Genomic DNA, 18562 nt, shown 5'->3' with positions numbered 1-18562 from the left:
CTGGTTCCTATTTCCCAGGTCTGCCACTGGGCTCCTGGGTGACCTTGAGCAATTCACTTATCCTCTCTGTGCCTCTGTTTCCCCATCTGCAACATGATAGATAGCGAGCTCTTTTGTAAAGGGGCTTTTTGATCCACTTCAGGAAATGTGCTGTACAAGAGCTACGTATCATTGTTATTATCAACCAAATACTAAGGGGGAAATACACAAACACACACCCATGCCCACACACATTTCACACCAAAAGCTAACCAAAACAAAGGAATACAATACAAAAGCCAAACTCCGTGTGTACATACTGGGATGGTGATTGCTCCATAGGCAGAGGATATATAACCCTCCCACTGATGTTTAAAACAAAAAAGAAAAATAAACAAACAGAAGTGGCCTTGAAAGAGTAAAGGATCACACCACTACTGTATGTAATATAACTTGTAAAATTTTCACAGATGTTGGGACATGTTCTCCTCTCACTGTGTGGGGACATACACATATAACTCCTGGTATTTTTAAAGCACGTCCTTTCATTTAGTGTGCAGAGTTCCTCCACCCCATACAACAGGAAGCTATGAAGAAACATATGATCAGATAAAGGTATGTATCCAAACAATAATTACCAACAATATAATGCACTGCATTATAAATGTATGACTTTTTATCATGTACAATACTTTACCATTGAGTATGCTTAAAATTACTATAGTGAATAGTTCGTAGTAGTGTGACAAATCAATCCACATATTTGGCAGATATATAATGTATTGTTTTACATGGATTGGAGAACACTTAAAACAGAAGCTCCTCAAACCCTCTGGCCAGAGCCCTGGAACTGAGATAATTAATCAAATGAGAGACAATGACACTGTAGATGACTGCAACCTTTGCTAATACCACTTTGAACACAACTGCAGTGACTTTCTGTACAAGTGTCAAAAGAAACTTGAATGTAAAATCTGCTAAGCCATCAATAAATATGGTCAATATCTTTTTCTACCCATGCAATTTTAGATTTGGGGTACAAACAATGTCGTTTCTTGTTAGAGAGAGAAAAGGAGAAGTATTAAGATATGCTAGAATTTCTTATGTCCATTGATCTCCTATTCTTTTTCTCTCCTCTCTTCCCTCTCCATTACTTTCTTTCTCTGTGAGGGGATCAAATGGCCAGTGATTTGTTCAGGCATTCATACTGTTTAATACTGTTTAAATCATCCAGTCATGAAACCTAAAATTACCTCGTAACTTAAGTGACCAAATATACTTAATAGCTCACAAACTGTGAATAGCTCAAAATACTCAATTCATAAAATTTGTTTGCACAAATGACAAGCAAAGTCATAATCCTCAGGACCTATTTGTGTCTAATTCACAGACAAAAAAAATAGGTTAAATTTCTTGAGAAATTTATTCAGTGAATAATTCGACCAGCTCTCATGAAAGCTTTCTGCTGTGTGAGAACTCAGCGCCTATAAACACATTTTATTTTTATTAAACTCTAAACTGCATTTTTCAAGAGGGTCAGAGCAAATGTCATCATTTATTTCTTTGTACAACTTTCCCCTCATGCCAATTCTATTTCATCTCTGTGTTCATTCCTTTTAAAGTTAATTCAAAGAAAATAAAAATGCTTCAGATGTAGTCATGCTACGTATCATTTCTATGAGTAAAAAGGTGAATAGTGATATTTATAAATTAAGGCCTTCATTTTTCTATTACATGTATGTTTTCTCTGTGGGTTTACATTTTTACTCCCACCACTGCTTTCAACTCCAATATACAATTTAAGCCAGTTATAGAGAAGAAATTATTGGATCTATTTCAAGGATACAGCATCCTCAATAGTGTAAAAAAGAGCAACATATTTGGCACAGGGCCAAATGTTTTAACAAAAGGAAAATCTGATTTGATATAATAATCTGGATAAATATATGACAGGCATCTTAAAATCACTCAGTATGTAAAATATCTGATTTGTATGAAAGATGAACTGTTTCTGGCACACCAGTTCAAAATTTCAGAACTTAGGATAAAAACCTAAAAGAGAGAAACTTATCTTTGTATGAGAGAACCTAAAATAGCACAACACTGAAATTTAAGACACAGACTATTTCCAAGCCCAAACTCCACATCATTTAATAGAAGGTTAATAAAACAGATATTGCATATGTTGAAAATACAGCGCTACCACTGTAGACGGCAACATCCCTCTATTTGTGATCTTACTTTAAAATAAGAGCCTGAGCTACAGTGAAGTGATTTATAAGTGATTATATACACTTACATCAATAAGTGATTTAGTAGTGAAAGAGAGAAACTTACTAACTACAGATGGGCTATTTTGACCAGACATTAAAATCCAAGAGATATAATTCCTTTACAACAAATATTTGAGAGTCTTTTTGAAAGAGAGAAGGATCACATTGTGGCTAAACCATAAGAATGGGCATCAAAACATCTGAGTTCTATTCCTAGCTGCGCCATAGATTAGCTGTGTTGCCTTGATTATGACATTTATAGCCAGAGTTTCAACTGACTTCAATGGGAGCTACAACCTCTTAAAATTAGGCCCTAGGAATCTAATTATGGGCATCCAGAAACAAAAGCACTCAAAATTATGGATCACTTTAAAAAAAACTAGACCTAAAGTTTCCCCATTTATATCTATATCCTCTATTACTATATTGATAGATTATCAATCTGTTTATTCTGAACCCGAAAATTATCTCTAACATTATCTATTATAAGGATGCACCAGAAACTGGTGGTAATTCAAGAATATTTATGAAAAGTTCTTAAGTCTATTTAGGAACCATGATTTGTTTGCCTTTCAATATGAGAATGATAATAAAAGTGAAGACTAAAGAAAGATGCCAAATAGTGCCATCTGCACAGTAGTATTTTTGCAATGTGAACATCTGTCCATTGGGAACTGGACAGAGGCCACCAAATTGACTGTAAAACATTTTTCAATGTTACTGTTTTAATAAATAAATATTTTAATAATAACTGCTGCTAACTAAGCACATATTTATCTTGAAAAACTGAGTTAACACCCCTAACACAATTGAATGCATACATAATTCAGCACCATAAAGGACAGAAAATACTTTGGAAAAGTCCAGGACCACTTGTGCGAATATAAAATAGTTTTTATTTTTAACTGAGTACTAAGCCAAAACTTAATTTAAGCAATGTATTTGAAATACTCTAATTATACCAAAAAATACTATGCATTCTTGCAAGAAATATTTGAAAGTGTACAAAAGGGCTTTAATTTCCCAAAAATGGTGAATGAGGGCACAAAGGGTCTGATTCCTTTATTACACCAGTTTTACACTGATATAATGCCACTGACTTCAGTAGAGTTAATCTTAATTTACACCAGTGTAAGTGAGAAAAGAATAAGACCCCCAAATATTCAGTGTTTTTTTTCACCTTTGTTCTACACTGCAGGAGCTATTATACCTCCCAAGAGAATTTTATGATTGATAATCACTCTTATGGGGGAAAAATCTCCCAAAAGCTTTGTCACAAATATTCTTTACCTGAACTCCAATGTTCTTCTTTCTTGACAGTGAAAACTTCCAATCTAACAGTCAAAGAACGTCAAGTGAATGTCAGGCTAATCAGTCCAGTTATAACATCTCCAACGTACACTCCCACTTAAATGAGATTTCCTAAGCTGTAAGACTAATCATAAAATTACACAGTCTAGTTGGTCTAAGTAGCTGATTGTTACTTTCCATTTATAAGAATGCTGATCTTGATTATTTTGGCTGCATGACTTTTTTTTTTAAAACTCGTCAACCCTGATTTTCCTCTGTGTATAATTAGATGGCTCTCAATTACACACCCTAGAGGTGTACAACTCTAAAAGAGGCAAAGTAAGACACAGCACTCTCCCTGGTCAGATATGAAAAACATGCTTTCAAGAAAGAAAAAAAAAAGTCCCTCGATAAGATTTATGAAGTATATAATTATTTTTGAAATAATTAAAGAAAAAGATATATTTACAACAGCAACTGATTTACTGCATGACAGTCGAGTTACTTTATTGTACAACATATTCAGATAAACATACTTATGAATCTGTAACATACCTGCAAGTGTGTATGGTCTGTAAAAATTTGCTTCTGACCACCATTTGTAATGCTGCTGTAGGAGACACCAGAACAGTGTATAAAAATCCACAGAAACCCAGATACTAATGTGCTCTGTCATGCTCTTGACAAACATGGAGGATGCTCTTACACACTACTATAGTCTTGCCTAAAACCTCTACTCACACATTTCTGTAAGTCCTGAACTTTAGTTTTTGAATCATGCACCCAACATATACTTCAACTCCTGTGCAAAAAGATCCATGATAACATTGTGAAATTCCTACACAAGCCTTTTTTTTAAAAAAATGAATCGGGTCCCTACAGATTAAACAGTAAGAAAACAACCTTTCCTGAAGTATAACTAATCACAGTTCAAATGATCATCAGTTCACTTACAATGATCACTTATTATGGTAGCACTCCACGTTATACTACGGGTTCTTTCATATTGCATTCCAGTTATACTATCAGCAGTACAGCACCTTGCTGAATTCATCTTACTGATATTAAGCCAGCAGCATTAGCTGAGACCCAACTGTCCTTTGGAGATCTGACCCTTAAAACTCAAAGAAAAGCAATACATCATAAAGGATTTCAAGAGAGTATCAAACTGTCCAAAATCTAAATTCAAATCCAAGCTGTCCCGATTCCAATTGTGAGAGAGTGGTACAAATTTTTTTGGTTTACACTGAGAAAACCTTTAAATTTTGAAAGTTACTAAGATTTTCATTTTCCCAGTTTTTCTATTGTGCCTATTACACTTTGATTGTTAATTGTAATGTGTTCTGCGTAGAAATTATATATTTAGCCTATGAAATTCACAGTTCTTAGTGCTGTAGTAAAGTATCAATGATAATATTCCCTTGTTAATTCACAGAAAGTACATTTTACTTTTTTTTATTAACATTTAAAAAGTGTACTATAGTAATTAACTTTTTTAGCTTGTCAAAGATATATAGTATATAATAGCCCACTGAACATGGGTAAGTGTATCAAAAGCTAAGACCCAGGTTTTTTCTATATTACATTATATTCCTTTACTGTACTTATATAAGAGAATTTCCTTTTTTGCATCCCCAGTGCTAGATATAAAGTAAGGAGTATTCTCTACCAGAAATCTTATAAGCTATATAAATAACTTGAGTTGTAAGTAAATATTACAATTAAAAATTAATATTTTTTTACTGTAAATTCACTTTTTTAGTAAGTTTAGGGGGTTTTGTTCCCTGTCTTCCCCCATCCTTTTTTCCTGTACTGGCATTGACCAGATTATTTCATCTTTCAATGGACCATGAAAAGTTAAGTCATAGAACTAAAGAACATAATCCAATGCCCCACCCTTTGGGAGCCCAGCCTTGCCTGACACTACACAGAAACCGACCTTTTTGTCCTTCAGACTTGCCTAGTAGGCCCCATCTTCTATCGCAAAAGCCAAATCATCTGATCCCAAACTAACTGTCAACTGCTTGTGATGGTGGGGAAGCCAGACATCAATCAATCAGTTTTTATCAGAGACACTCTTCGTTTTTCTGTTGTGCTCATCTTATCATCTGACCCAGTTGTAGCCCTGACTTCAGAAGCTTAAGCAACTTGATGACAAAATATGCGCCTGTTTGTCCAAGATGCACATTATTAAGGAGTGGACTTATATTTTTAGCAACCAACTAATAGATTTTCAAAATAACTCTCAAATATATGAGGTTTCTCTCAATACTCAAATTGGTCAGTGCTCACTGAAATTCCATACCTATTTTGGAATAACTATCAAAGAGAGCTTTCTAAATAAAAAAATAAAACCTTGATAAAAAATTAAGCCTTGTTTGTAAATTAAAGTTATTTTCAAACCAAGAGTCTAATCCTGTAACCCTTACTCTCTTGAATAATCTATCCTTATTCATATAAACAATCCCATTCAAATAGGACTGCTATGTAAATACAGGTTATTCACATGAGTAAGGGCACACAAAACACCACCACAAACTGCTACCAGAAGCATTCAGAGTGTCCATCTCAACTAGAATAAAGTGGACGAAGGGGCCAAAGTACAATTAACTGAAAAAATGTTCATAATATCAACCCAATTTAGACTTTTCAAAATAAAAGTTTTCCAGTTGCCAAGAAAAATTGGAAGTTTATTTCTCTACATTTGTTAGCTGAATATTTTGATGGAGGAGGGGAGGAGTAGAAGGGGGAAATTGCTTTTTAAAATCTTTTGTAGTTTTGGATTTGTCCTGTGCCATAGGGAATTTTGCAGCTTACCTCAATGAGTATAGGATCAGGACCTCGTTTGATAGTATATCAATTTTAGGTGCCTCATTGCCTTTGTGAAATGCTGTAGAAAGTACCTGTGTACACATATGACCTAGTTTAAGTCCCCAAAAATGTTTCAGAGTAGCAATTTGCATAGCTGCTTAATATAAAGCCTGTATCAAAAGTTTGGAAATAAAAATTAAATACTAGGACTCATTAAATCTGAAAGAATATTCACATTTTCACATGAAGCTAAAGAACTGCAAAGCGAGTACACTTTTTGATGCTATTACATTAATGTAAACATTAATCTTTAAACTTTGTTTTTCCCTCCCCTCCAATGGAACAGTAGTCAAATATAAAGTTGTAGAGTCCTCATTCTGAACTCATTTACAAAGGTGTAAATCAGGAGTAACTCCATTGAAGCCAGTAGAGTTACACTAGCATAAGTGAGATTAAAATCACTCCCTAGAAAATTTCCTCTCTTCCTAAATAAACATCTCCATGTATTTTAAAGAAAGTATTTACAAGTTTATTGAATTTCAAAATATATTCTTTACAATAAATATTTGTCAAGATTTCTTCTGTTATACTTTGGCCTATAAGGTGTACAGTACTGTACTCTATAATTCATTTTACTCTCATTAAAATTCACATTTCTATAATAAATGCAAATATGCTCTTAAAAGGCAATATAAAATTTCTCCATATAATTTTGTCACATAAAAAGCATACCTCAACTATGAAAAATAAAGGCTGTAAAACATGACACTTGTGACAGAAAGAGCAAATCTGTGCCATGAAAATCGTGTGTGTACATTGGAAAGCACGTTATTCAAGCAAGGTCCTCATTGTGTTCAATGAATTTTGTAAGCACCAAACTCTGAACTTCTTAACATATATCACTGCACGTGTTATTTAGGCCCCAATCCTGTAAACTCTTATGTACTACAATGTGCATTGTAGTGAATAGGACTATTCATGTTCATGAAGTTAAGAACATACATAAGAGTCGGCAAGACCTATTCTTTAAGGTTTATAATTAGAATAATACTGTCAATTTCAGAAAAGGTTAGACATAGAGGAAACCAAAATAAATAACTTTGAAAATGATGCAGTATTTTATTACATTGCATTTTTTGTGAGTTTTGTTTTGTTTTCTTTTTAGGTAAAAAGACTGAGTACACTAAAATCAGCCTTTGACACATAATTATATCAGCTAATCACAGGCTGAAAGCTGCAAGTCTAGTTGTCTGGTAGTACAAAGTAACATCACTCTAACTCATCTCTGTGAGTGCAGCAAATAATGTATTAGAAGAATTTATGAAGAAAAAGTTCAAATAACTCACCGCTAATCCAGTGTTAGTCTAGATATTCCATTACTAGTTGTATTCACATTGGAGATCTATTAATTTAAAGTTCCCTTATTTTAAAAGAGGAAGTTCTATAAAACTATCAACTGGTAATTCAATAATATGAAAGTTTGGGGCCACACTCCATCTTTATTTACACACTTGCAATGATGGGATTACTTGAGTGTAATTAAAGAGAGAATATGTCCAAAAATATTTTTCTTCTTGACTAATTGCATAAACATAAAAGACATAGCAACTTTCATATGCAAAGCTGTGTACAGGATTACTAATAAGATACACTCTCCCTACTTTCACATATTTAGAAATGCTATATGACTCTTCAGACTAAAAGATGACAATGGTAAGAAAGGATGGCAACCTGTGTAACCTTTACTCTCAACATGGAAAGTCGGGACCAACTGGAAAATAAGGAGAAGATGGATCCATAACCACAACAGAGTTCATTCAATATATCTAACAGGAAGATAGGAGGGGCGTTTTTTGCTGATTTTTAAAATTGTTAACTTATTTAAAAAATCATCTTTTTTGTAAATATCCCTACACCAAATAGAGTAGTTCAAAGCACTGTACATATAACTCAAGATTACATATTGTATGTTTACTTTACAATAGACTAAATCCCTTACAAGGAAACATCTACTGTGACAACCATCTGGAATTGTTACCAATGCATGATGGCATTACCCTTTCAAAGCATTAGATAAAACTAAATAATCAATGAGAGCTGTCAGTACCAAGAAGTGATTCCTTTTATAGTGTAAGTATTATGCTAGTGTTTTTTTTCACAAGAACTCCTCTTTGCTACTGCATGTATAATTGTATAAAATGTATAAAGTAGCTTGACTATATTTTGGGGTTCTCAAATGAGTATATTATAGATTGGCAGATTCACTCTTTGATATGACATGGAAACTTTGTTATTCCTCACCTGCAGGAAAATAAAATTAGAAAAATACTATCTGCTGAATGACTTGGTAATTATAGCACTGACACCTTGAATCTATGCTTAAAATACATGTATTAAGAGATTATAGACAGCGTACACCTGAATACACATACACATTTAAGAATAATTAGTATAGAAAGTGTGTTTATACTTCAGCCAAGACTACATATATTATGATTTTTATGTCTTTAAAACTGCCCAGCATATAATAGATATTCAAAATTCTCAAATCTGATTCCTCAGACAAAGACATGGACATTTGAAAGTGATCTATTAACACTGTATGGTGTACAACAAAATAATAGCAGTAATATTTTGTCATTACAGCCTCATGAAATACTTTTATCAGTTCATCAGTCTCCAAGGGTAACTATAACTGATTAGGCTGTAGTATTCAGATTGCCCCTGATTTTTGTTTGCTTGTCATTATTTCAGGAGTATACAGCAATGAAATCAACCCTCCTAGTCTTCTCAGCCATTTTTTTGTTTGTTTTAATCTCTTACCAGGGAATAAATAATAAGATATTCCCCATCCCACACATTCCTGAGCTAACTCTATACTGATCTCTGCATAAGTGGAGGAATCCCCGACTGTGGGATCACATGCAAGAAGTAATATTGCCATGTAAATGCAATACAATTATCATACTTTCATTTAAAATATGTTCATCAAATGCACAAATTATTGAGCTTTAAATAATCCTGACTACACAATTCTCCTTCTCTACCTTTATGTCATCTCAAAAAGACAATCTGGCAGTAATGGTATGCCACCCTCTCAGACAAGCCTTTGGGCATTAATATTTAAATCTTACCTATCCCTTGTGATTGGAATTCAGCCTCTATTCACAAACAAAAACTAAATCAATGTTCTTAGAGTTCAAACTAGATCCCTAAACAGTTTGCCACTCTCCATGCACAGATAAGATAAACTTTCTTTGACCCAAGAGATGAAGTTGCCATGACGATCAGAGAGTCCACTTTCTATATTGATATTTTGCTGATGTAACAACAAATAGAACCAGATTCTAGGGCTGATAATGGTGATTAATTAATACTAATATTGATCCCTACAAGCAAGAGACAAGGCTATTAACTTGAAGCCTGAAAAGTCAATTGTTACCTGTGGCAGAGATACTAGTGGCTGATTTTGAAACATAATAAACAAATACGCTGTCTTTATGCTAATACCTTTAAAGAGCTATGTCCCTTTCTTGAGCACAGTAATTCCACATTCAAAACCACCAATTTAATGGTATATTTTCACCCATATCCAAAACAAATAATAAACTTCAACAATTACAATATAAATTATTCAAAATGCTATATACTAATACCTTTAATATGACCTATAAAAAAACGTTCCTTCAAAAGTACAGTGTAAGACTTTCAGAAAATCCAAACAGACTATATTCTTCAGAAGGTAAGATAAAGGTTATAAGATTTTAAGTTACAAGTTTCTATGTACGTTTTTCAAGAGGGGAATCTGTTTGTTTTCTCAGTTGAATAGGGAAAAATAATAAAAATATACAGATGAAAGCCACCAGTGTGGAACAGAAGTCCTTCCTGGAAGACCTATCCAAACCAAAGAGCAATACTGGCATTGCCCATTTTTTTTAAAAATAGGCTCTATTTATAGTAACTGCAACTATGTATTTGTTTTACAGTAATTCCACTTAACCTTAATTTGAGGTGTAAACACAATTTGAGCTCCCCATCAGAAAACTTCCATATCTATGTTTTTTCTTTTCAAAACAAGAAACATAAAATTCTTCATTTAAAAGAATCAAGCCTTTTTCTTTTAAAACACAATACACCAAGTTTCTTCATTAGCAAGCTATCTTTGTACTATTGATAAAGTACACTTTATGTTTAATGGAAAATAATTGCTACTACTGATGGATGGCGTTCTTTCCTCCTCACTTCATTACACAGAATTCTGCATGAATCTTAGCATTAGCTATTACACATCTAACAAAAGTATGAATTAGTAGAGACGAAAAATTAGGAGCAAATTATCTAATTGCATTACTTTCTCTCACAGTTGAATTATATAACATTTATATGTCTTTAATACATGACTGCAAACATATATTCTGTATTAACATATGCTATACATATCTTGCAACATAAAGATCAATAGTTTGCAAGGAACTGGTACTCAGTCTTCCAAAAACTTAAAAATCGCCATCATAGTTTCATACTCAAAGGATATAGGCAACTGCTTACCTAGAGCTCTGCTATAATTGAATTGAAACATCTGAAGCACCCTTATGATGCTACAGAATGATTTAAAGACGAGTACAAAGTTAAACTCTCTCATTAAATTTAAAAAAAGTCTATTTTTTAAAGTGGTGAGGATTCTAACACATTTTTACCATCCTACTTTTAGACAGTGAGCCCCTTAAAGATATCGAAAGGTAATATTTTATTTTACTTTGCAATTTTTTTCAGAAAGAGAATTTCACTTCTGAATTCCACTTCTAAACTCAAATGCTTACAAATAAGCCTACTGCATCTGAACGCTGGTGTATTTGTGTCTGTATTACTGCCTCTATTTAAACTTAGAAAACTCTACTGAATGATTTATGAACTTCTAATCAGTAGCTTTTTCTACACATTTCCAAATAGCTAAACAAAATAAAACATTTTAGTCTTCTCATATGTAGTCGGCTTCTGAAAAATCAACTAACTCTGTATAATTATCCATCTTCATAAATAAATACTATTGCATGCATTGTTGTTTTGATTTATAAAAACTTCCAAACATAACTATGTAAATGATGTATTTTATTTTGCACTACAATATTGCAGCTTTAATTCTGTAAATGTTTAACTGCAGAACTATGCTAGTCATTACTTTGTCCTAAAGGCAAATAAAAAGATATGTCACAAATATAAAACTTTGATCATATATCTGCTATGGGAAACATAATTTTATAGCATCATTTTTAAACAGAGGACAGTCCTTGTACTTGCTGCTTTAAAACAACAATTTCCCTAAGATCAAAAGACAGTCAGTGGTTTTGTCTTAGAGAGAGAAACTTGTTTGAGTATATGGCAGGTAAAATATGCAAGAGATATTTAACTTAGCATGGTGAAAAAGCCATCAATATACTAAAACACAGATTCTCTCTCATTCTTCCTTTGCTAATGGTCTTAGTAACTAATGATATAATGGACATTTTCACTGGATACCTGAAATATGTAGTACCCTATTAAAAAAAAAACAACAGAAATTGAAAAGACAGTATAGAAAAGAACCGTGTCTCTTGTTAATGTTATACAATCCACAGTAGGTTAAAATTAAAGATAATGATATTTTAAACAATACTATCATCCACATTATAAAAAATGGTTAATTTTAAACCAACATTTTTAAAAAGGTCATAGTATGCATGGTGGGAAACAGTGCAATAAAGCAGGGGGGCACTTAAAATAATCAAATGTCAGAGTTTTCTCCTTATAATTTTCATACATTGCATAAAATATATGGAATAGCTTGGAATAAGACCTCAAATACTGTACAGACAATTTCTTCATTGTAAATCAATTCAAACTTCTTCAGGAAGGCCTGATATGGTGAATTGCTAACCAGACTTCTCCTGACGAGAAGCATTTTACTTTCAAAACATTTATGTGACATATTTAATTTTCAACTTGACTGTTCATAAGAATTCTTTTTCTTCCTAACCCAGGTTTCATAAACACTTTGCCATATTTTCCCACAATCTGATTGTACCTAACAATCTTTATGCTATACTAAACAAATTAAAAACCAAACCAAAAGTTGTATGAGAAACTATTCCATTAATATCTCAGAGAAGACTGTCTTTGTAAAAGTCCTTTAAGAATTTTAGTCAAGTATTTAGGTAACAGAGCTTCATTTGAAAAAAAATGTTTCAGCCAACACCCCTCCCCCAATCCATAAACCACTGTACTTAAGTGTGACTGAAGTTGGGGACATACAGGTCAGTAAACACATTACTAGACTACAGTCAACTGCATGAAGAACAAGAAAATAACAATAAAAATGCAGACACAACACATTTGCTAATCATAAAGAAATGCATTAGTAAAAAAATCATCATTTCTGTCATAAATTTTGCAGCGCAGCCACAGAATGGAGAACAATCTGGGCAATTTATTGGCATATTGGCAGGAGGTGATAAGGCTAAAAACAACAACAGCTAGCAGCTGGTGCAGTGAGATGGGCTGATAACATTGATATGGGGCTCCCATACAAAACACCTCCTATCCTATCAGTGCTTTTTATCAAACTAGTATTACAATAATAGCTTCTGAGAGAGGGTTTTTTTAGAGGAGGGGTGAAAAATATAGGCCTGGAAAGGGAAAAAAAATCTGAATTTTTGGGACAAAACATGGGGGCAAAATACATAATTTATCACAGTATTATCAGGAAACCCAGGCAGTCTAATCAAGGAGCACTGAGTGACTATTTTTTGCCTTATCATCCAAAGTGGTGGAAACGGAGAAGGAATTATCAGGCTTCTGCAGATTGCTGGGCTGGAATTTTAATGGTAATAATCGGGTTTCTGATGGTATATCTTCTCCGCTTATCTTTCCCATTATCTCCCCTTATCTGGCCAGTCATCAGAGCAAATTAATGGTGCTCTTTCAGCGTCGCCTTTTTATCGCTGCCCAGAGAGCACCCAAGGGGAAAGAATAAGCAAAATATTAAAATACTGCATAAATCACAATTTTAGATAGCAGGAAACTGTGTGCAGTAAAAGAAAAAAACTGTGCCCAACAACCTTTTTGTCCTCTGTCTTCAGAGTTTCTAGTGTAAGCTGACTTTTTGCTTGTCATAGAGATTCTAAATTGTGCATGCTTTATCACCAAAATGTAGAGTTTTATTGCAAATTGAAGAGTTTTCAAACTTAAAAGTGGTGGTCTAGACTTGTCATTAGTAATTCCATTATTTTTACTGACAATTCTTATGGTCAGCATTTTCAACTCCATTTTTTGTGTTCCAATATCAGCAGAAGAAAAGTTAACTTCAAAATATTATGTCTAAAATACTATATTGCTTGAATAATAAAATCTCAAAAACACATTTTAATAAAGGATGCTTCTTATCAGAATAAACTTCTCAAAGTCTGAGAAAACATTACTTATGGTTGGTCAAATACTAATAGAAATCTCTGTACAGGACACTGCCTGATTGGCCTGAACAAAAATTACTTTAAAACTAGCTAAGGAACACACAACCCCAAAAGCCATCAGCAGGAAGTGCTATGAATATAATGTGTCCTCCAACTCTGATGATCTTGTTTCACTTCTGACAATATAAATTTACAGTCTAATTTGCATGATAACTTTAATGGAAAAATAAAGTTCTTAAAAATCAGACGACACACACAAATGTACAGTGTAATCTACCCATTTCCACATGTTAAGTGTGTTTATATTTATTCTTATATATTTATATACATTCATGTACACACAAACCATTAGATGTCACTTTTTAAAAAAACAAAAGCATTTGGGTTAACATTTAATAATGCCATATAGGGAAGCCATAAAAATGCTTTGTGACCTATATCAGAAGTACATAATCCTCAATTTGTATCCAAGCATTTATCTGCCATTATGAAGTGGACATTACCAAAAGTAACATAGCTAATTGGGAATATAAAATATGCAAAAAATAGAATCAGACAGTCTTTATGCCATACAATCAGTAATGTTTATCATTTATTAACAGTCAAGACACCAGTCATACATTAGAAAGCCTTTCTAACTAATAACTTTTATAATCATATCCCATATCATATACTGTTTTATAATATTAACTACACTAATAGATTAATGCATATTAGATAAAAAATGTATAGGTTTAAAAGCAAATAACATGTTTACTTAAGAATATCAAAACCCAAAGTAATTAAAAAGTTCCTTGAAAAATGAAGGATTTAAAAAGCTTTACAAAACGTAAAAGTTGCAATCATTTATTATTATATACTAACTTTAGTAAACATAAAACTTAATCAGGAACATGCTGCTATTTTATTTTCCAAATTAAAAGATAGTTAAAAAGTAATTTCTACTAAGCAGGGATGTTCTACCAACACAATCCAAAGGTTTTACAGTGACTAATCTTTTTTCAACCTGCAGCTCATTTTCTTGTTTGCTAAACCAGTTCATCAATTCAAAAATTGCACCAGAACTGAGCTAGTCATACCCATTTTGAAGTCAGAAATCAATGAGAAAAATGCTATTAAAGGATCCTCTCCAAGTCACATGATGGTTAGTTTTAAAATAGTTCTAGGATACAGACATCAATGAAGTTGTATCAGCTCAGTGGTGCTGATTTTAAAACAAAATGGTTTATTGTATCTGTTTTGAAACGCCTTTGCACTTCTTCGAGTACCGACCGTTAGGATTGTTCGCTTGAATAATCTGAAGCACAGAAAAGTTTATGAAGTTGAGATCACAGCTCATGTGTGTCCCAGGCAGGAAAAGTGAACTATGGATACTATTAGGAAGAAGATTTTTGACTACGACCCACCAATACACCTGGTTTCTAACCAAAACAAAAACATTTCCCCTTCAAAAGTGTTGCACTTCCGAAACAACAAAGGCGACTATCTGCAAATGTTTTTTTTATGCAAACCAAATCCTACAGGGAGGTGCAAGGCTTTGCATAATGCAAACCTAAGCGACTGGAGAAAGAGCCCCGAAAGATGACTAAATCAGCACTGCCCAGGGACGGTTAGTATCGAGTTGTGCAGCTCGGAGGATCCTTTCCCTACTGCTCCCTTTGCTGGAACTTTTCTTACACGCACTTTCTGTTTCTTCGCGATGCTCTGGGATTTCGGCAGCCTTAGCCTGGCATGGATTTCCCACCCACCCCCCCAGCTGTACTTGATCCCTCGCATACTTATCTGTAAACTAGCTCGCATTGGTCTCCTAAATTAGTTCAACTTTAACATACAGAAGTGATCTGGTTCCCAGACTGAGTGAGGGAGTTTTCAGGGGAAGGGTGAGGCAGGAGTAGGTGCTCAGTAGTGAGGGAGCTGCTCGGACTACATCAAAGGAGCTTTTCTTTCATCCCTGCCCTTTTCGCTCTACCCTCAAGCCTCTTTGGCGAAGTTTAACCCTTCCGCCCAGACCCGGGACTCTGCCCTCTCCCAAGAAGGCCAGAAATCAAAGTCTGTCAGAGGGAGCCCCCCTCAGGAAACTTACGTTTGATCTGCCTGGGTTTGCTCTGTTTCCTGCGGGACATGCTGCCGCTGCTCCTGCCTGGCTCCAGGTGCGGGAGGAGAGGGCTGCGGGCTGGGGTGACAGATCAGGCGGCGGGGCTCATGGAGGAGCCACTGGACGCCTCGCGAGGCGCAGTCAAATGAGAGGGGAGAGGGCGAGCGAGGGACCGGGAGGGAGCTCGGGCGAGTGAGAGGCAGCGAGGCTGAGGGGAGCGAGGAGGAGGAGGAGGAAGAGGGAGGGAGGCGGGGGTGGGGGAAGCAGGGAGGGAGAGGGGCGCTCGCTCTCCCCGCCGTTGCCGTGCGGATGCCGCCGCCGCCGTTGTCGCTCTCGGAGCCGCGCTCGGCTCAGACTGACGGGCTGCGGGAGGTGGCAGGGGAGGAGGGGGCGAGGGAGGGGCTTTCCAAGGCTGGCCGAGGCGCGGGGGGGGGACTTTGTCCGTCGGGGTTGACGGACACTGGCGGCTTCCACAGACAGGTCCGCCTGCAAACAGCAGCAGCCTCCGGGGCGCGGGAGGCTTCAGTCGTGGGAGCTGCTCTCTGCCCTCCGTAGGGGAAGGAGTCGGCTCCCTTCGTCCCCCTCCCCCACCCCAACTTCCCTCCGACAGGGAAAACACGAGCCAGGCTCCGAGCTCCTGCACGCTGAGGTGAGACTAGTCACGCGCTGTTCCCGCGGATCACAGGCGCCCGCTGCGCTTTGGGGACCGGTTAAGTCTCTTCCCCGGCCCCGTAGAACACTTCACTTCTGCTAAAGCCCCGTTGGCCAGGGCGCCCCAGGGCTGGGCTGAAGCGGATGCGCCAGGGGATGGGCACTGGGGGCTGGCGCTTCCTGGACAGTGCGTGCGCCTCACCTGGGGTTTTCCACGGGGAAGCTGGAGCCGGGCATTCCCCTGCACAAAGCTCCAGGGGCACGGGGTAGGTGCGTGCATGTGTAGGCATTGATACAAGAAGAAAAAGCACTTGGTGGCTGACTGGTCCACCAGGCGGTAATCAATTACTGATGGGCCCTGAACAGACTGCATCGGAGCCTGCCCCACAGGTACACGGGTGTTAGTGCAAAGTACAGCTGCTCATACTCTTCGTTGGGAGGAGTCTAGCAAATAAGTTTAGCCTTTTTCTTTATTCTTGAATTACCCACAACCAGGACCTGTTTTTCAACAAATGTGTTCATTATTCACAATTGTTCAACTGATCTTTTCTGCAAGCAAATTTTAGCCTGTGGTTCATTTTGAAGGTTGTATATTTGCTCCGTGGTAATAATTATTTGCATGTCTGACTGATCACTTAGGTGATATTGTTTCGGTTCTCTAACTGGACGATGGTTGGTTATAAAAGAAAAGTCCCCATTCACCACTTATCTGTGAACATTCATGATTGATCAACATATGTATTGTGCAAATAATAAAAAGTTTTTCAAAGTGGTTCAATTTCTGTTACAAATACTCTCGTGAATATTTGTTCATTTTAGTGTTGACATTGCTGTCTGTAAATAGTCTTGCAAATAAAAACTTGCATAGGTAAGTGTTCATGAAGAAGTGAAGAGAAAGAGTTATGCATATCAATTAAGTGAATCAGGAAGTTTTAATTACAAACTCCATATACTCTTACTTGCCCAGTTCTATTCTGGAATTCTTCCACTACTGTCAGTCATGTTTTTCTGGATTTACATCACTTCATAAAACGCAAAATCTGCTTTAACATTTCTTTTGAATGATGTAGATTAATATATACAATGAAGGGGTTTATTACAGGTATCCCTCAAGTATGTGAACAATTTGATTAAGGCAAATTATTTCCCTCCCTATTTGCATCTCTTTTCTGTTGACCATTCTGCTGAAATGTGTTAAGGTGTTACTAATAAGTGTTTTCCTCTACTTAAAGTGAGCATGGCATCCCACATCCATAGTTCCTTTTGCTGGTCCCCTTGAGATGTAGAGTCTTTGTGTAATAACAGCCCTGGTATTATGAGTAGTCATACCATTTAACCTTTAATTCAAACTTTACTACAAGTTAAGTTTTACCTAGGATAGTTCCCTATTGTTTAGTATAGTAAGTTTTTCACCACAATCTGTTCCAGACATAGGATGTTGAACAAGAAGCAGTTATTGAGTAGGAATGGGTAAATTCCTCATGGACTTAGTGAACACTCTACTACTCTTATACTGCATACTTATTTTTTAATTAGACAACTGTTAGCTAAATTAACATGGTAAAGTTGCTTGTCTACTAACAAATGTGCTGTAATGTGTTCATTTCTCAGCTTAGACTGACATTTTTAAAGTGACCTAAAGTATTTAGGTGCCCACCTTATAAATGAGAATTGGGCCCCTATCACTTAGGCACTTTTGAACATTTCAGCCCTATTCCCCAGTCAACACTGGTAGCGTCTTTGGTCCAAGAGAGCAATGAATGGTTTTTGTGTTATTCGCTGCTGTACTCTACCATCGGTTTATTCAGATCAGACAAGAGACAAGATTGGGAGGTAAATATCTTTTATTGAACCAACTTCTGTGGGAGAAAGAGACAAGCTTTTGAGCTACACAGAGCTCTTCTTCAAGTCCAGGAAAGGTAGACTGTATATATACACACACATATATATATATATATATATATCTGTCTACCTTTCCTACACACACACACGTCTTGAAATACAAGAAACTGAGATTA

At 35.8% G+C, this 18562-nt stretch overlaps 1 protein-coding gene across 5 annotated transcripts in view; it reads right to left on the bottom strand.

The window, feature by feature from the left end:
- The window catches only part of ZFPM2 (zinc finger protein, FOG family member 2), a 469416-nt gene extending 452620 nt beyond the window's left edge, over nt 1-16796 (bottom strand). For 2 of the 5 annotated variants that reach the window (XM_039524770.1, XM_039524771.1), the window contains exons 1-3: nt 15882-16714; nt 4098-4149; nt 3543-3586 (exon numbers count right to left, since the gene is read on the bottom strand). In XM_039524770.1, coding sequence (XP_039380704.1) covers nt 3543-3586; nt 4098-4149; nt 15882-15921 — 136 coding nt within the window. In that variant the 5' untranslated portion in view covers nt 15922-16714. Of the gene's footprint in view, nt 1-3542; nt 3587-4097; nt 4150-15881; nt 16715-16746 lie in introns of those variants that run through there. The other 3 variants (XM_039524772.1, XM_039524773.1, XM_039524775.1) reach the window with 2 other exon arrangements.
- Nucleotides 16797-18562: the final 1766 nt, after the last annotated feature.

The sequence above is a fragment of the Mauremys reevesii genome, linkage group 2 (assembly GCF_016161935.1).
Source record: "Mauremys reevesii isolate NIE-2019 linkage group 2, ASM1616193v1, whole genome shotgun sequence".
Lineage (NCBI taxonomy): Eukaryota > Metazoa > Chordata > Testudines > Geoemydidae > Mauremys > Mauremys reevesii.
This window is presented reverse-complemented; position numbering and strand designations above follow the sequence as displayed.